The sequence below is a fragment of the Chrysemys picta genome, chromosome 3, assembly GCF_011386835.1.
Source record: "Chrysemys picta bellii isolate R12L10 chromosome 3, ASM1138683v2, whole genome shotgun sequence".
Taxonomy (NCBI): Eukaryota; Metazoa; Chordata; order Testudines; family Emydidae; genus Chrysemys; species Chrysemys picta.
Window position 1 is genome coordinate 5,909,145 of NC_088793.1, and position 20,021 is coordinate 5,929,165.

At 47.8% G+C, this 20,021-nt stretch overlaps 1 protein-coding gene across 1 annotated transcript; it reads right to left on the minus strand.

The window, feature by feature from the left end:
* Window positions 1-1,688: 1,688 nt before the first annotated feature.
* Window positions 1,689-19,515, minus strand: CCDC25 (coiled-coil domain containing 25). The gene is made up of 9 exons (XM_005284104.3): window positions 19,360-19,515; window positions 15,450-15,497; window positions 14,515-14,554; window positions 10,944-10,995; window positions 8,937-9,012; window positions 8,081-8,184; window positions 5,929-6,131; window positions 4,646-4,691; window positions 1,689-2,653 (listed from the first exon to the last, which is right to left on the minus strand). Exons 1-9 carry the CDS (start codon window positions 19,382-19,384, stop codon window positions 2,624-2,626), a joined length of 624 nt encoding a protein of 207 aa, XP_005284161.1. The 5' UTR covers window positions 19,385-19,515; the 3' UTR covers window positions 1,689-2,623.
* Between the last annotated feature and the right edge of the window lie 506 nt (window positions 19,516-20,021).

Here is a 20,021-nt window from a genome sequence, read left to right on the forward strand (position 1 = left end):
CTGCCGATGTTAGGTCGACTTACAGCCACTGCGTTAATTACTGCAGTGCTGAAGTCCACACTGCCCTCCCGTGGGAGGTGCATGTCCTCTCTGGGAGCAATTCCACCGCCTGCAGAGTGGCAGTGTGGGGGCTCTCAGCGCCCCCCACCCCCGCAGGGCTTCTCTCCTCCACTCTCCCACTGTGTCACCCGAACTACCCTGACACAAGCCCTTCGCCTCTCGTGGAGGTGGTTTTATGATGCCGGCATAGCAGGGGAGTTCCATGGGCAGGAGGAGCATTTCCGTGTGTGCATCTCCACTGTGTTGTTGACAAAACCGTGTAGCATAGATGAGACCTTCGACGATCAAAGGCTAGGAGGAAATCGCTGCACTAGTCCCCTTATCCCTAGGGGGGCTGGGGCATTACTACCACTGGGGGTTTTGCACTGCAAATGAGGACAGTGACAGTGCTCAAATCACAGGGCAGTAAGAGGCCAGTCGAGGAATCGTTTAGACTGTGAGCTCTTTGAGGCAGGGACCGTCAGTTGTTTGTACAGCACCTAACACAACAGGGCCCAGCCCGATTGCAGGGCTCATAGTCACCTCATCAACTCCTGGAAACAACACTGCAGGATTAATACAATCACTATCCTGGAGTCTACAGAGCGCGCTCACTTTCTGCTCCTCTAGGAGATCACATGCTTCCCTGTCAGAGGTGGAGGCTGCACTGGGGCATGACTAAGGGGGATAAAGCAGCAGCAGTGGGGGCCAGGAGAGAGGATTCGGCTCTTCAGAGGGGGGCAGACAGTGGATCTCTTTGTGCATTTAAACGGCTCTTCCCTCACTGTGGCAAGAGAGGACACTCAAAGCGCTTTTACGGACCTGTAAAACGTGCAGCTGATACGCACAGATCTCAGCCAGTTCTTACGGTCTTTGAAGCAGATTCACCCATCCCCAGGGGCTAGGGCTCTGCAAGACAGCTGGGCCAGGAGCACAGGGCCAGAGTTCTAGGGACCATACCTAGTATACGCTCCACCAGCCTGTAAACTCCTGGGAGCAGGGACATGAATCATAGAATACCAGGGTTGGAAGGGACCTCAGGAGGTCATCTAGTCCAACCTCCAACCTGGACAAGCCCAACGACATGCTACCTGCTTGGCACTAACCGATCCTCGATCCTCTACACAAGGAGAGTAACTTTTTTTTTTAATGGAGATATCTTATCTCCTAGAACTGGAAGGGACCTTGAAAAGTCATTGAGTCCAGCCCCCTGCCTTCACTAGCAGGACCAAGTACTGATTTTGCCCCAGATCCCTAAGTGGCCCCCTCAAGGATTGAACTCCCAACCCTGGGTTTAGCAGGCCAATGCTCAAACCACTGAGCTATCCCTCCCCCAAGCTTCATAAATGGCTGTGTAAGCTATATGGACCCAACTGGTTGTGGCAACTGAATTGATGGGAGCTTGCATCTGTGGAAGAACGAAGCTGAAAAGACAGACACTGCTTCACACAGAGAAAGCTCACTTTGCACCTTCTGTTTTTCCTTCATGTTCCATTTAAACTCTTCTCGAGCATCAGCCACATTAACAATGTCTGAAAAGCATTTTCCACAACTACTCACACACAAGCCCTCCCTGGTGTTCCTCCTCCAACTATAATCCCATGTTTCGAGTCCACACAACACCGAACACAGGACCGCCAACAGCAACATGCTTTAACAGCTGGTATGATTTTAATTCTAACATATATACACATGTCGCGATAGTTACCACCATCATTTTGAATGTACTATTATCCACATCACATTACGAGTTATTTAGTCAAGTGTTCCGAGTCGGCTTACGGGCTCTTCAAAGCCCAACGCCTTATTTGCAAACTTAATCCTTTAGAAGAGCGGAGCCCCGAGTGCAGCCCAATACAATTTATGACTATCCTACAGACGTACAGCCTCAGACACCACATCCCCAGCATGCATTGCTCCATCTCACTCACAGCGGTCAGGCTGCTATGCAGGCCAAGACTCGTCTCCAGAGGCGGTAGCTCCATATTAAAATGAGGGCAGCTACAATTTGCTACATTTACAAGATAGGTGGAGCTCTCTGGCTCCGGGCAGATTTGCAATATGGTCATCAGCTGGGCCAAGTTCAGGCTCCCCCGGTTTACAGGGATCCCCTGGCTTTGATGAACACACACGTCCCGTCAACAAGAATCACTCAGCAAGAGGAGAGCGGAGTCCTCAGCTCAGCAATTCTGATTTCAGGTTTGAGTTTATACCCGGGAGACATGGCGATAATGGCAACATTTTTTGAATCGGTCTACTGCCAATTCACTACGGCAGCACAACACTCCTGTAGCTCACATTAAAAGCCCCTCCTCTCAAAATAAATATATCAAGATTCTTTTAGAACCAGAATGTATGCTCCCCCCACTCACTCACTCAGTCTCTCTCTCTCTCACACACACACCCACACCCACAGTACTAGCTTTAGGAGATACATGGCACAGATCTGGTCCAATATTGCCATTGAAGGTTCAAACAGGGTCTGAAACTGAAGTCAGCATTTGGTTTTTTGGCATCTTATTGAGGGTGAGAAATTCAGACATGGCAGTCCATCTCCCGATTCAGAAAGGAGAGAGTGCCCAATTCACATGAAGTCATCCGAATCATTGCCATCCTGTGGGGAAGGAAAGAATGGAATTATTGAGATACCTTTGTAAAATGGAAGTTGAACACCGGCGAGATAGGTTGAAAGCCACTGGACTACACTTCCTTCATTCGCTGACCCCTAAAAAATGTCCAGTGGAGGTGCAGACCCCTTTAGAAATCTTAGCCAGTCTGCAGACCCCAGACTGAAAGCCGCTGGTGTAGTCAGCAGCCTCTCAGCCTCTCCCATCCTTTAAGGAAGTGTCTGAGTTTTTTCTGGTTTCGATACAAAGGCCATAAAATCAGCCCAGGCTTACTCACAAGGCTCACGGTCAGAGTTCTGAAACTAACAAATCCCAAAGCTAGGTTCTTTGGATTCTGTTGCTAACATTTCACATGTTGAATATGAGTATTCTCCTGTTCATTCAAGAAGTGGGCCCCACGGAGAGATTGTCCCCTCTAACTCAAAGCCTAGGACCCAACCAGCCAACTGTATGGGATACAGATGAAACATAAAATCTGCAGTGCTTGCTAGCCACCCAGTAAATGGGCTCCATACATTCCCAGTACAGCAGATCATCCATCCACATGTAACCCTGGGAGGCAGGGGACTGGGGATTAAGCTCTGATAACCCCTGAACTGGTTACGTTAAGTAACCTTTACCTATATCATGTGACTCAGGCCATGAAGTGGAGATCAGTCTCTCGCCAGCACTCCTGTGTATCTGCCCTTTGTGACCGTAACTTGAGCTGACCCCAGCTTAAAGGCACCAATCTGACAACACATGTGGTTTACACACAGAGAGGGGTGATGACCCCATACCTGGGCATTTCCTCACAAGGCAGGTCACTAACCAGACACAGCTTGCACATACATAGCAGGAGGTGCCGCTGCTTAAACCCCATAGTTCTTTTTACCCAAGCAGGCTTACCTGGGATCTGGAAACCAGCCAGAAGAGTCACCAAAACCCCCCCACAAACCCATGAAAACCATAAACCCATCTCAAGCAGCTGCTGAGCCTCTGGGGATGTGATGGGTGAACAGATTTTAAATAAAGATTTGTGTGAGGCACTCTGAGCTCCTTGTTTGCCTAGAGATATCACCAATGCAACAGCAAGTGAGGGTACTTGCTTTCAGAGGAAGGATAAGAGCCCTAGTACGCACCAGGGAAACAATGCCTTCCTCACTCAGCTTAGGTCCTTACGTAACCCAGCTCCCATTCATCTCTCAGCGCTCATTTTCCTTATGCTTGCCCATGCTAGCTCAGGCCTTGTCTCGCTGCTCCGACTCCCAGCTCTGTGTGTCATAACATGCGGCTCCTAACACAAGATGCTCCCTTCTCTCCTCCTTCAAATCCACCTCTTCAAGCAATCTCAACTGCCTCTCTATAGTCCCCTGGCCCTTCCTCTCCTGGTCTGTTGTCCCATGTCCTGGCTTCAATGGCCTTTAGATTGCCTATTCCTCAGGACAAATGAGACACCCTTGGTTTAAGGGCTACGTACATGTTTAGTCACAGAGTAATACAAAGATAGGGGATTCCCTCAGCCCCAAGACAAACCAGACACTGGACTAAACAGGCAAAAGGACAAACAGAATTTCACTTAAAATTCTTACTCTCCTTTCGGTGGCTGTCCCACCATAGCACTCTGTGATCCTTCCCACACACAACTTCCTCACCTCTGCTGAGGAGCGGCTCTGAACACAACCGAAGGGAATTCAGAGCAGCAGAGTGCGAGACTGGAGAGAAAAGAAAGGAGCGGATGTGTCCTTGGTCCGTTTAACATCTCTAGACTAGAGGACGTTACAGGAAAGAGACTCTCTTTCCCTGTAATCATGCAGCTCCCTTCTCCTCGGATTTTGTTCTGTAACTCCAATGGTAAGAGGGGGAGAACGCATGGAACAATTCACCATGTGCAGCTACTGGGCTGAAACCTGCTTTCACATCCGTATCCTGTTACCCTGCTCTGATTCTTATTCAGGCCTCTGGAAGCAAGGTCTTCACAGGTGCCAGCCTCAACGTACCTGGTTGGAAGACATGTTCTCAGACTTCATTAGCGATGAGTAGCTCCTGCAAGGGAAGAGAAATTATGCAGCAAGATGCATTTTTCAACGTACGTTGTGAAATAGGGCAAGCTTAGCCCTCCTGTGCTTCAGAGGGAATTCAGACACATCAGATCTCAACATTAGCTGGTCTTCCAAAGAACATACTCCGGCCCTAACTGAAGATTAAATGTACTGTGGGGAGCACAGACACCTTGGCACAAAAAACACAAGTCAGAGATGGACTATGGTGACCTCTTGTATCGACTAGGAGCCAGTGCATGGGTTTTCTACAACATTTGTTCTTCAGCTTTGTCCAGATACACTACAAGCAAGATAACTAGTAAGGGGTTATAAAATCCTCTTTGCTTTAGGATTACTAGAAAACTGGCTTGCGGAGGCCAATCAACGTCCCCACCAGCACTCCCTCTTGCCTTCCGAAATTGAACTGGGACTCAGCTGTCTCCGTGTTATTGCTCCTTTGAATTACTGAGTGCTCCAACAGGAGCTGTGGGGTCTAGGCTCCCCGAATTCCAGCCTCATGACCATCTAAACACACATTACTTACTATTTATTGTAACATTTTATATGTACAACGCAGTCCTGGGATACCTTCTGGGTCAGACTGCTTATGTGTCCAGGTTTGTTTGGTACAGTCAGGGGGTTAACATATCTACCTTATCTACTCTTCACTCAAGGACCAACATGGCCACAAATGTTTCCTGCATGTCTACCATCAGACCGGAAGATCAACGGGCTGTTCATCATGGTGCATTTACAGGAGTACATAATGCTTTCCATTTACACTAGGATTAATTTGTGTTTTTAAAATCACTATATGTGAAGTGCTTTGAAGCTTGACAAGCACTACACGGGCGTTGATTTTCACCAGAGCAATTCAGTGCTTTACAGATATAGTAGGCAATTATACCCATTTCACAGGGTTCAGTGACTTGTCCAAGTTCAGACAGCAAGTTGGTGGCACAGGTGGGAAAAGAGCCCAGGAATCCTGACTCCCAGCTCTACTATTCCTCACTCCAGTTTCTATTAAGTGAATTGGGTGACTACATCTAATTCTCAAGACAAAGGCAAAGAAAGGGTTGCCAGGTACAGCAAATACTATTTCTTACGACTGTACCAGTCTAAGACAGAACAGAGTACGAATGACTCAACAGGAACCTCACGTGACATGCCCTGATTGAAGTCTCGCTCCCACCACTGATAGGAAATACTCACAGTTCGAGTTAGTCACAGCCATTACTCACCTGAGATCTTCCATTTCTTTCTTTTTCTTCATTTCCTCCTTCTCTTTCCGTTTCATCTCTTGGATCTGGGCTTTTTTCTCATTCCTCTCCTCTCTGTCCCGGGCTTCCTTCTCAGCGGCCAGGTCGGGGAAGCGCTCCACTTTGGTCTTCTCTAGCCTGTTCAGTATCTCATTCACCTTCTTCTCCACTGTCACTGTTCTCACCTTTGGGATGGAAAGAACTATAATCTTTATCAAAAATGCTTCCACCTTGCATTTCATTGAGAAAGAGACTTTACACACAGTGAGGTAAATGCCAAAAAAAGGAGCATTTTCACCTTTACATGTGGCTCCTGAATCTCATTTAAACAGATGGCAAGTCATTGCCATCTGGTGCTGTTCAGTGGTCTGTGTGAAAAGAGCTGGGAACACGGTACAATCTCCGATGGGCACAAGAACACAAACCACTGTCACAACTATCACTAATTGGTTTTCTCGGCTGCAGTCTCAGCAGAGAGGCCCAGGATTGACTGGATCATGCAGAATGGTCGTCCACCCAATCCTGAAGTGAGTCTCTGTGGACTACGGCTGAGCATGCTGGCAAGGGACGCTCATGTTGATATTGAGTGCGTTGTGCCTGTTCTGTGGACCACTGTCTTCAACCCTAGGCTTCCCAGTACTGGTTTGTGTTTTAACAAGCACTTTGCACTTCTACAGAGCCTGCCATCCAAGGATCTCCAACTAGCTTACAGACAAAAGTCTTAACACACCCAGGAAGATACAATCCCCATTCTCAAGACTGGAAAATTCAGGCACCAATGGCCTGAGTCAAAACCTGTTGAAGTCCATGCAAGTGCATTGACTTCAGAGGGCTTTGGATCAGGGCCCCCAGACATTAAATAGCTTCCCCAAAGTCACACAGGAAATCTGTGGAAGAGCCAGAGGTGGACTCAGATCCAAGACGTGGGCCTTTGCCACGAGACCATCTTTCCTTCTCTCCCCTGACAACCGAGCTCTTTTTGACACATGACTCTAGTGCTCTGGAAGTCAGTCTTTACGATTTCCTGGCAGGGTGCTAAGAGAGAACTCTTCTCTGAACGCAAGTCTGACTGTTAGCAATTTTGAAAGTGACAACTAGATTCATATCTTAAGACTGGAAGTTCTTTCAACATTTAAAATTATGAAAATACCCAGATTTTACAGGAAAGAGGACCTGATGAAGTCTGAGTTTCAAAACTTCCCACTTCCAGATGAAAGGGGGTCGCCTATTAAAAATGTTACCAGTCAGAAGCAAACCAGCTGCGATTATGTTGTTACCAGGTCAGAGGGGCTTCAATCTTACTGAAGACAATAATCCAAGTGTAGCTGGAAATTCAAGCAGAAAGTGTATCTCTAGGTTTTTTGCCACCCCAAGGGGGAAAAAAAAAAAACCTCTCCGAGAGTGCAACTGCCAAAGCAAAAAAAAAAAAAAACCCCGCAAACCCTAAACCACCCGGAATGTCGCCCCTGGAATTGTGCCACCCACCCCAACCACGTGCTTGGTTTGCTGGTGCCTAGAGCCGGTCCTGCACTTGGATATTGTATATTGGCAATATTTTATAGTGGCCGTAACTAATTACTCAGCTCTGTATCCCTCTTGTAACTTGTGCCTTCTTCCATGGATTGTAGTGATTTTACTTTACTACAGGGGCCTTCAAACTTCATTGCACCACGACCCCAGGATGGGGGACCAAAGCTTGAGCCCATCCCAGTCCCACCGCCCCAGGTGGCCAAAGTCGAAGCCCAATGGCTTCAGCCCCAGGCAGGGGGCTTCTAACCTAAGCCCTGCTGCCCTTGGGCTTCAGCTTCGGCTGGAGGGGCTCAGGCTTTGACACTGGGCCCCAGCAAGTCTAAGCCAGCCCTGGCGACCCCATTAAAATGGGGTCCCGACCCACTTTGGGGTTCCAACCCACAGTTTGAGAACCGCTGCTTTATTATATTCCGACACCCACGTGGAAACTTAGTTTAGCCCACCAAAAAACAGCTGGGATTTTCCCCATGCCCCTGGACCACAGCCGTTTCCCCTGCTTTAGAGCCCTTGCGTGAGAGACAGTACACTCAGCTCTCAATACCGGAGAAGGACGGTACTGCCGTCAGCTGGTGGGTTTCTTTGCCGCTGCACAGCGAACACTTACATCCTTTTGTCTGTGAAACCCTATCTGCCCCACGTCCATGTCAGCCGTTTTCTTCAGATTGGTCCATGGCGTGTACACCACATTGATGTTGTTCATTTTGCAGCCTACAGAGCAGTAAAGGGGGGGGGGGGGGGAAGGAGAGTTCTTGTATCAAAGGATCAGAAGGGGGAACATTTCTATTCTCCCTCCCCACCCTGAACCTTCTGACGAGCTGTCTCCACAATCAGCCAGAGTCACGTTGTGTTACATAGCTCCTAGTCCGCAACACTTGTAAGGATCTGTCTTCGTTCTCCTCTCTGAAGTAACAGCATTGCAATGGAACAGAAGGACATTGCAATACCGTGTTCTGTGGTAGCAAGGGCCAAAGCAGTGTGAACGAACTCCAGATGGAGTCTGGCTTTGCCAGAAGGCTGCTTGCTACAAAGAGGGCCTCAAGTGGGCATTAGAGGGAAAACGCCAAGACCCCTTTTGGCTCATACAGTGATTTAGAGGCACCGTCAGGAATCAGGAGATTAAAGTTTTTAGTATGAAAATAACAGCAGCAGCACCAGCTGTTGCAAGTGACATTTGTTTCCCATGAAAACAGCAAGCTATGAAGTGCACTTACACTTAACGTTCTTCTGACATCAAAAACAAGACATTTCAGTAATTTGGGCTGGAAAGCCCAGGCTGGGATGATTTAGTTGGGGATTGGTCCTGCTTTGAGCAGGGGGTTGGACTAGATACCTCCTGAGGTCCCTTCCAACCCTGAGATTCGATGATTCTATGAATAGACACCCACCCCCCCGCACACACCCCTTGTACAGAGTCCCTTAATCTCCATAGGAGACTCGCCAATTTCAATAGTGAATATTACCTTGAATGCTATTGGCCTTCACTAGATGGGCGCAGTCTATCAAAACTTCTTTGGGAATATCATCCACTGTCTGCCCCTAAAGCAGACCAAGGAAACATGAGTGGTTTACTGTGCCATTTGAGGGGGGCAATATGGGAGTTATGAACACCACACCAACAGTGCACTTGGACCATGCTATACAAACACAGGTATGAGCCCCTGCATTACCAACACAGCTTACAATGCTTTACACTTCTATAGCACCTACCAGCCAAGGATTTCAAACCACTTTACAAACGGCTTTGCCGCTATACCCCTCAGAGGTATTAGCCCCCTCTTACTGAAAGGGGAATGAGGTAGAGATAGAATGATTAGTCCTAGAGCTCACAAATCCATGGCAGAGCCAGGAGCTGTGTTCCCTCAAAGCTGCATGGTTGCCCAGGAGTGAATCAAATACCGTTCACACCGGGGGGGTGTGTGTGTTCAGGTCCTCTCCCCGTGCTGCTCTGCAGCCAGGTTGCTCCTGCCCTCTGCCTTGGAGCCCCTGGCCAGCTGTTCCCAGGACCCTCCTGCCTGATGTGCAGAGTGGGGGTGGGGGGAGAGAAAGAGGGACTGATGTCAGGCTGTCCCCCTCCCCCACCTGCCCATGTACCCCATCTCTGCAGAACAGGGGAGCGGGGACAGAGCTCAGGAGCAGGAGAGCTGCTGCAGTCTGAACGAGGAGCTTTCTGGTGAGTGCCTTAAAGAGACAGCACACAGTCTCTCAGACTTCCCCAGCACGCAGCACACACGCGCACGCACATACATATGCACGCATCTCTGCCACAGACAGTGTCTCTTTCACACTCACCTCCCAGCACATACGTGTGTTGTCGTTACTTCTTGGTACTTCCTGCAGTGCACGTATATTCTCGGTAATTTTATTCTTTCAAAATGCTGTTATTTGTGGTTTTATTTCTCTCTTATGCTTAAATTTAATTCTTTGAGTAGTGAGTTCTAAAATGCCAAACCTGTCCTGGCTGGAGTAATTATCCCTATGGTAACTTTTTAAAAATATATATTATAGCTCGGTTTTTTCTTTCTACTGGCAGCGCACATCCACACATCACCTCGATATTGGTGCATATAACAAAGTTCATTCCGCACACTGATGGAAAAAGTTAGACGGAACATTGGTCAGGCGCTGTACTCAGATGATGAGACTTCCAGTTTTGTCCTATATTTTGGTTGTACCCTCTCCCCTGCCCTTCCTAGGTTGCATACTAACATATGCCCAAGTTCCACTACACACTTGCGCCCTTGCAGACCCCCATTAACATCAGGGGCACCGTGTGTGAGCAGGTGGGTCTATGCATCCAGAGCTCATAGTGGAATGGGAGCCTCAGATTGTAAGATCTTCAGGGCAGGTACCATGACTTCCTGTGTGTGTGGATGCCTAGCACAGGGGTAGGCAACCTATGGCACGCGTGCCAAAGGCGGCACGTGAGCTGATTTTCAGTGGCACTCACACTGCCCGGGTCCTGGCCACCGGTCCGGGGGGCTCTGCATTTTAATTTAATTTTAAATGAAGCTTCTTAAACGTTTTAAAAACCTTATTTACTTTACATACAATAAGAGTTTAGTTATATATTATAGACTTCTAGAAAGAGACCTTCTAAAACTGTTTAAATGTATTACTGGCACGCGAAACCTTAAATTAGAGTGAATAAATGAAGACTCGGCACACCACTTCTGAAAGGTTGCCGACCCCTGGCCTAGCATATTATGTGCATCTTCAGAACACAAATTCTCCCACATTTAGGTGTAGAATCTCAATAAATATTGGAGGCAACAAACCCTCCTAAACCCGGGAGAACTAGACTTAACATTTCTGAAAGTTCTAGTGTTCAAAATAAGCACAGAAAACCAACTCCTGAAAAAATATTTTCTGGAAATATGAGGATACAAACCCAATTTTTAAGAAATCTTTTGCAGGTCACTGTTATACCAGTACATACTTGTTTAACTGCACCAGGATTCTGAGATTACCTTGTGTAGTCGGAGGTACACGTGTGCAGAGGAGAGCTTATCCACATGAAACCTACAGAATACAAAGGCACATTTAGCAGAGGGTCACTTGCTCTGAAATAAATGCTACAATAGTTTGCCATAACAGACTAGTAGCCCCATGGGTAAAAGCATTAAAACAAATTCTGAACATGCATATTTGACAGCATGCAACAGAATTGTTACAGCTTATCAGGTGTTTCAATCTTTGAGCAAATATTCACCCATCTTTAAGAGGAGGAAATTGAAAAGCTAAAGGAAGCAGTTACTTAAAAACCTTGTATTTTCTCTGAAACATAATATACTCAGACAACATTAGCAGAAAGATCTTATGATAAGATATTGCTATTTGCTCCCTCTAGTGATTCCTATGGAAATGGCATAGAAATCTACCCTTTCTAACTACATCAGTTAACTAATTATGTGAGAGAAACAAATTAGTATAGCACTATAGCAAAGCGTGTTATTAAAAGTGACAGTTATGCTAACAAGATCTAAGGATCTCCCATAATAATAATATATGGAGATATCCTATCTCCTAGAACTGAAAGTCCAGCCCCAGCCTTGACTAGCAGGACCAAGTACTGATTTTGCCCCAGATCCCTAAGTGGCCCCCTCAAGGATTGAACTCCCAACCTTGAGTTTAGCACGCCAATGCTCAAACCACTGAGCTATCCCTCCCCCCTCCATCATCGGCTATGTCTACATTGCAATAAAACACTCACAGCTGGCCCATGTCAGCTGACTTGGGCTCCAGGGTTATAAAATTTCAGTGGAGATGTCCAGGCTCGGGCAGGAACCTAGGCTCTGGAGCCCTGCGATATCTACACAGCAATTTTACAGCCCTGCAGTCCAAGCCCCGCAAGCCCAAGACAGCTGACACAGGCCAGCCGCGGGTGTTTTACGGCAGGGTATACAGGCTCCTAGAGTCTTACATCCTCAATTTTCAGAGCAGTTGCAGGAAAAGCAGAGGTAGCGCATGCTTCTTCCACACTAGCTCCACCAATATGCCTCAATCCACCCCCAAAAAGACCATCTCTAGGAACGAGAAGGGAGGACAGTCTATATGGCCCACTCAATTAATTAGCCTCTTGGCTGAAATGGCTAACAAGGAAGCAAGTATCAATTAAGATGATGGGGTTTGTATGTGGAAGCTTGTCTACGGAGATATCTGGCCCATTCCATATATCATCTAACAGCTTTACAAGGCCCCAGGCAAATTTGGCCACTGCCAACATAGAAAATGTGTTAAGGATTAACACAGACAGCAATCAATGGCATATTTGAACATAAGAACGGCCATACTGGGTCAGATCAAAGGTCCATCGAGCCCAGTATCCTGTCTGCCAACAGTGGCCAATGGCAGGTGCCCGAAAGGGAATGAACAGACAGGTAATCATCAAGTGATCCATCCCCTGTCACCCAATCCCAGCTTCTGGCAAACAGAGGCTAGGGACACCATCCTTGCCCATCCTAACTAATAGATTCATGGACGATGGGTCTATCAATGGCTATCTAGCTCCCTTTTGAACCCTGTTATAGTACTGGCCTTCACAACATGGAGTTCCAGAGGCTGACAGTGTGTTGCATGAAAAAAATACTTTCTTGTGTTTGTTTTAAACCTGTTACCTATTAATTTCATTTGGTGGCCCCTTGTTCTTGTATTATCAGAAGAAGTAAATAACGCTTCCTTATTTACTTTCTCTACACCAGTCATGATTTTATAGCAGTGAGCTGCAGCTATTGTAGCTAACAGTGAGTTGTCCTCTCTCTGATTATTTCCTGTTCCATGTACGGGGACCAAAACTACGTCAACATGTGTGGTAAAGAGCCCGTAGCCACCCCTGAACATGCGACCAGTTAGGTCTGCTTACGTTATGCATAGCTCTTGCCTCTCATGATTCTGAGAGTCATTCAAGCTCAACTCATGGAGCCAGAACGAAGGCAAGAGCTGAGACAGGAGGACAGGGAATATTTCACTCTGCCAGGCAGCATGTGAATACAGTAGACATGATGGTGACATTGTGTATATACATGTACAAGAAGAAATCAGACAAAGGGACTGGGCTGGAGAACGAGCATGTTCCTGTGGAGAGGATACTGATCTGGGGGGTCAGGAGACCTCGGTTCTATTCTCATCACTGTCCCTGATCTGCCATGTGACTTGGGACACATTATTTCACCTCTGTGCCTGTCTCCGCTATCACTAGGGCCCTACCAAATTCACGGCCATGAAAAACTCATCACGAACCATGAAATCTGGTCTCCCCCCGTGAAATCTGGTATTTTGTGTGCTTTTATCCTATATTGTATAGATTTCATGGGGGAGACCAGCGTTTCTCAAATTAGGGGTCCTGACCCAAAAGGGAGTTGCTGGGGGGTCACAAGGTTATTTTTATTTTATTTTGGGGGGGGAGGTCATGGTTTTGCCACCCTTACTTCTGCGCTGACTTCAGAGCTGGGCAACCCGGAGAGTGGCGGCTGTTGGCTGGGCCCCCAGCTTTGAAGGCAGTGCCCCGCCAGCAGCGGCGCAGAAGTAAGTGTGACAATACCATACTATGTCACCCTTCTGTGCTGCTGCCTTCAGAGCTGGGCGGCTGGAGAGTGGTGGCTGCTGACTGAGGGCCCAGCTCTGCAGCAACAGTGCAGAAGTAAGGGTGACAATACCATACCATGCCATCCTTACTTCCGCGCTGCCATTGGCGGAGGCTCTGCTTTCAGAGCTCAGATCCCGGCCAGCAGCTGCCGCTCTCTGGCTGCCCAGCTCTGAAGGCAGAAGTAAGAATAGGGGTACTGCAACCCCCCTACAATAACCTTGTGACCCTGCCCACACAACTCCTTTCTGAGTCAGGACCCCCCTACAATTACAACACTGTGAAATTTCAGATTTAAATTGCTGAAATCATGACATTTATGATTTTTTAAATCCTATGACCGTGAAATTAACCAAAATGGACCGTGAATTTGGTAGGGCCCTACCTATCACCCTTTACCTTGTCTGTTTAAAGTTCGCCTACACGGTTATTAAAGAACAGCTATTGCTGAATAACTTCACGTGTGGGCACACCTATTCCATGGAAGGAGGGACAGCTCAGTGGTTTGAGCATTGGCCTGCTAAACCCAGGGTTGTGAGTTCAATCCTTGAGGGGGCCACTTAGGGATCTGGGGCAAAATCAGTACTTGGTCTTGCTAGTGAAGGCAGGGGGCTGGACGCCATGACCTTTCAAGGTCCCTTCCAGTTCTAGGAGATAGGTATATCTCCATATATTATTATGTGCACACAAGCCATATTGCATTATGAACTCTTCGGGGGCAGGAACCAGCTCTTACTATGTGTGTGAGAAAGTACCTAGCACAGTGCGGCCCCAACCTCAGTTGGGACCTCTAGGTGCTACTCTACAGCCCTCCGTGACTGTGTTTAAACTCGTTAATATTCTGAATAGCACCTAGAGTAGCCAGGAGAGCACCAACACTGCCCCCCACTGAAGTTCACTATGAAGGGCCTTTCATTTCACAAGCATAAAGGATTTACACGGCTCTTTTCAGTACCTACCAAATATCTTCAGGCCAGCCATATTTTATCAGGTCTTCATCTGCAGGCATGAAAAAAAGAATACTGAGCAAAGAAGGATACTTCCCCCCAGCAGCCAACCCAACTGCCCACGGAGACACTGGCAATGAGGGGAAATGATTGCTAATATCAAGAGTGTTTGCACCACAGTATGGCACCTGGAGAGTGAGAGTGATGGAACCCCAAATAGGGCCTGAAACACACAGTGCTCTTGGGCACAAAGGTGCTAAGGCCAAGACTCTGAACATTTCTAATTTCTATCCCTTTTCCTCCACTCCAGTCTCAGGTTGTTGTTTTTTTTTTAATTGGGAGACACTGATCTTTGCATAAATGTCCAATGTAGGAGATTTTCAAGAGGGGAGTTCCCAAGATAAAAGCACCAACTCTCTTCAATTGAAGTGCTAAGTTTGGTTTTGCCTCAAGTACTGAATGGCAAGCAGTGACATGAAATGAAGCAAGACTGTACCCTGGTTTGTTGGAAGAGGACACAGCAACAGAAAACCTATTTTAGTTGAAGAACAGTAACTCAAGATAGTAAAAACTGACCAATTATGCAGGGAACAATGAAACCAACTAAATAAAATGCTGTCAAACCATGCTAGGCTTCTACCATTGTTTCCTTGACCATTTTATAGCCTGACAAAAAGCCCAGAGTGCCCACTGACTTCAGATTAAGTCCACGGACAGCTTCCCCTCTCACCAACCCATGACAATGGTATAAAGTAATGCTACAGACTACATAAGGAGTTAGTGTATAGCATAATTTGCAAAGCAGCTATCAGGAAAAATCTGCCTTCAAACAATGCAGTAAAATCAAAGAGGAAAATTAAGAAACAAGGTTAAAAAAGGCAAAAAAAAAAAAAAAAAAGCAAATCCCAACTTATCAAAGCCTTGCCCAAGTATTTTCATGTACTTACTTTCATATTTATCTTTTCCCATGTAAATGCTGTAAACGGCGGGAACAACTGAGGGATAGAAAGACGACACACATCAAAAGGAGTTTCAGACAAAACTGTGCCCAGAGGTACTGACAAACACACCATCTAGGTCTCTGAACATCTAATCCACCCCATTCCCTTCCCAGGGGTCAGGGCAAGATTGAGTCACTTTAAAAAGTCATAGAGAACAAACAACCAGGTTTCCACCAGTTCCCTTGGAAGACTAGTCAGCAGTTTGACAGTCCTCAGGGCAAGACACTTCATGAGGTTCGGGCTCACTTTTGCTTTATATAATTAAAGCAGGATGCAGTCCTGTCATCCCAGCATAGGACTGGGAGTCAAAAATTCCCAAGCTCTATTCGCAGCTCTGATGCTGACCCCCTTTGTGGCCTTCTACAAGTCACCTAAATTCTTGAAGCATCCTACCTAATTCCTCTCTTTTCTTGTGTGTCCACACCCACCACTCTGCCTAGACATCCCTATCATGCCATTCTGGGAAAAACTGGACAGCTCTCTCATAACTCCCCCAGCAAGGGACCGCGCACGTTAAGACAGGCAGGGGAACAAGAGGGGCAATATACTTTGGGATATACAACTGTAGAGAAAATTGAGAGGAAGAACCACTGCCTAACCATGTTATACAGATAGTTAGATGGTCCCTTATATATGGCAACACAGAGTCACAACCTCAGTAGCAAAAAGAAAGTTATGTGCAAGCCTAGGTCACTGGCCAGGGTGACACATGGTTAGTTTCCATGATTACTGAGTAAAAACCATACTGTGTGTGGACATAAACAGTACTTGGATCCAGCCAAATTATCAACTGCTTACAAACTCAGAAATTACAGTAAACAGGGACTAAACTTCTAGTTTATATTGATGGAAATAAAAACATATTCATGTCTCAGTGTAAATATAACACTGAGTTCAGATTTTTATTGGATAGCTACAAAGATGATACAAGAATTAGAGAAATCCGCTGAACCATCAAGACAGGAGTTTCATGCGACAGTGACCTAGTCTCTGAAAACAGAGAGTGGAAGTCAGCATAGTGAGAAGCTACATGGAGGAGGCAGTGTAGAGAAAAGTCTCCTTTAGAAACGGGGGGCCTGATCCCACACCAGCTGGAGCAGCTCCATGGAAAGAAAGGCTACTTACATATATGGCACATACAATGGTGGTAAAATCAACCATATCTCACATACTACGAATCAGTCCCTTTGGGGACCTTTAAGTGACCTGGTATGGTTTCGGGAAAATGAAGTCAATCCTGCCACAATGCTACAGGAATGGATTAGATGACCTAGCAGCAGATCCCTTTCAATTTATATAATCTGATACACTTGGATATTAATGGACGATGTTTTAAATAACTCGCAAGAGGTTATTGTTTTCTCTCTAATTCAGGCCACTTAAGACTTAAGTATGATATCACTAGAATCCCCTTGATCACAGGTTTTCAAATTGTGAAGTGCGGCCTCCTGAGGCGGCACAACAAGGTTATCGGTGGTAGGAGTACTTGATGTGAAGTAGAACATTCCTACATCCTTTCCACTTTCCAAGGAACAGGAGTCAGGGGAGACAGAGCCTCTCCACAGGTAGAAGCAGTGGCATAGGGTGACCAGATATCCCGATCTTATAGGGCCAGTCCCGATTTTTGGGTCTTTTTCTTATATAGGTTCCTATTACATCCCCCCCATCCCGATTTTTCACACTTGCTGTCTGGTCACCCTACAGTGGCAGCAGTGGCTAGTGCACAAGGGACAGGTTGGCAAGCCTGCCCCTGCAGTGTCTGTTACTATCCCACATCTCAGCTCACATCCTGCTTTCACATGCCGGGCCCATGGCAGAAGGCAGTGGAGGAAGCAGCTAGAGCCAGTGAGTGGAGTCAGCAGGTGCAGTCTAGTAGAGGTCTGGGGGGGAAACAGGGGAGAGACAAGGCTGTGGCTGCAAGAGGGAGCAGTAGGCTGGGACAGTCAGAGCAAGGAGCCTGGGGAAGTGAGGAAGGAGGGGGCATACATGAGATATGAAGCTCTGAAGGGAGGCACAGCAACGAAGTTTGGGAACCTCTGCTCTAGATAGAACTACAGCTCCATTTATGTACAGTGGCATTAGAGGGGTTGGGGAGAGGGTAAGACATCCTCAAACTGCAAAGGGTTTTCAAAGACAGTGATCTTGTGGTTCTATCACTAAACCAACGAGCAGCAAAAGAGCACCTAATTGGCAAAGAAGTGCCAGGATTCAGGAGCTGCTAGTTAGAAGACCCTGGGACCCACTTCAGGCTTGTGTACTCGGTGTCCTAAAAAGCCAGGAAACCCAGCACTCACTTTTGAGCACCCAGCAGCTGCCTGAACATCAGTAGAAAATGGCTACATTTCAGTGTTGGATTAAGTGATGTTCATGTATCAGTTTGCTGCATTTGTAACGTGCTTTGAAATCCTCTAAGGGATGAAAGGTGTGATAGAAATGAAAAGCTTTTCCTCCAGTCCAGAGAACATAAATAAGAAGAATCACAAGAAACAAACAAGGTTATACTCAGATCACTAAAAGGTCAGAGGGATAAAACCAAGAGAGGAAGAATGGAGAAAAGATGTATAGTTGAGATGTTCCATCCCAAGAGAAAAATAAAAGAGGAAGAGTGAACAAGATAAGGCTGTGAAGGTCTTAAATTCCTGAACGTAGGGTTTTTTGGAGGGCATATTAAAACCACCAACAAAGCTCACCCACACCGCACTAAAATCTGGATTTCACCTGGTCTGTTATGAAGCCCCAATCTTTGTACATGGGCTTGTAGAAAGCATTCGTTTAAAAAGTAGTAAGAAATAGAGACACTGTATGCATTATCCCTCTCCCCCACCCTTCATAGTACATTGGACTCAAAGACCCTGGCCACTACTTATGTCCATTCAGTGCCACTGGCTCTAGCAACGACAGGAACCCTAGTGCAATGGGCCTCTTAGCTGCAGTCACCGTTTTAAACGCTACTATCTAACCCTGCTAAGAACAGGTCTACCTGACATGGTAGTTAAGACAATGACAGCAACCCATCAGCACTAGGGCTTCCCAGTGTTTTTAATATCAACATTTTAGAAGTTTCCTTGAACATACCCAGGACCTCAGACTGTAAGCTCTGTGGGGCAGGGGCCCTGTCTTCCTTCATACCTGGACACTACCACAGTAATAATTTTTTAAGGGAAGAGACAGCATCTGCTTAGGTTCGTGTATTGCTACGGGACCAAGGGCACACAAGCCAGGGAAAATGCAAAGCGAAACTCTGGAAAGCTTTCCTAACAGCAGGATGGAGGAGATAGTCAAATTCTCTTCCTGGGGTCAGGGTGGGAGCCCCATTGCTTTGTTATGACGATGGATCACTAGACTGGATGCAGTCCAAGAACACACCAGTGAGAACAACCCGGGGCTGGCTGGCCCTTGGGAAGGGAGATGTGGGCAGGACGGGTATCACCCCATCCTGCTTATATGGCACGAGGGCAGGCGGCCCGAACAGACTGGGTGATGCACGAGGGCGGGTGGGGAAGATCATGAATGATCCCTAGGGAGAATGGGAGCCCCCAGGGCACGGTGGGAGAGAAACACCCGCCCCCCGGAAAGGTGTGTGTGTGGGGGGGGGGGCACCCTGTTCTTGCACGAAAGGAGCAGCGGATGCCCGAGGGTGGAAGAGGTGGCGAGCAGGGAGGGAGGCCCGGTGATTGCGGGGAAGCGCTAGACAGCCAGGTGATGCTGCGGGGGGGGGGGAAACTTCCGGTGGGGGCAATGGCGCCCATGGGGGGCGGGGCCGAGGGAGTTTGGAGGGGGCGGGGCTCTCAGGGGGGTAGGAGGGCGCCCCGAGCCGAGGCGGGTGGAGAAGGCCCGAGGGGGGCCGGGGGCTCACCGCTAGAGGTGAAGTAGAACACCATGGCGGTGGCTGAGTCCCGGCTCCTCGGCCGGCCCGCCCGGGCTGCTCCCGGCTCCGCGGCCCGCTCCCGGCGCTAGGACACTCGTCGCTCCCCGACTTCCGGCCGGATTCCGGAACCCGCGCACCGGAAACGGAAACGCTCGCGCAACCCGCCGAGTGGGGGAGGGCGCTTTCGGCGCGTGCGCCAAGCAGAGGCCATGCGTCCTCCTGCGCGCATGCGCCGCCCTCAGAACGCAATTAGCGGGGGGGGAGAGAGTAGGCGAACTGTGCGCATGCGCAGCTCTGTGACCTGGGCGGTGCGGGAATTGTTGCTGTAGTAGGTTGTGCGCATGCGGGTTGCAGCTTTTTTGCAAACAGAGCTAATAGTTGGATGGCTGGTACCCGGCCCTGGAAGTTCTTCTAGGCGATGGTGCTGTGGTTAGCACACAGACCTGTGGGCCTGCAGCTCCGGTCTTGTGGCACCTTGGCCACTGCTGGGGGCATTTAATGTTGCATTGGTGCAAATTTCTCTAATGTAGACCGGGGGGGGAGGGTTAGTGCCTCTCTCTGGAGGACTTAGCCCCTGATGATGTGGGCCTATAGAAATGCCTATACAAACTTTAGATTAGAATTTCCTTTGGGCAGGGACTGTTGTTTTA

What these genes read in the sequence shown, in the direction of transcription:
- CCDC25 (XM_005284104.3), bottom strand. Translation starts at nt 19,384, where the DNA reads ATGGTGTTCTACTTCACCTCTAGCG. An exon ending in GGTTTCACAGACAAAAGGAT is followed by an intron (nt 6,132 to 8,080) that starts GTAAGTGTTCGC and finishes TCCATCCCAAAG; the next exon opens with GTGAGAACAGTGACAGTGGA. An exon ending in AAAGAAATGGAAGATCTCAG is followed by an intron (nt 4,692 to 5,928) that starts GTGAGTAATGGC and finishes CTTCCCTTGCAG; the next exon opens with GAGCTACTCATCGCTAATGA.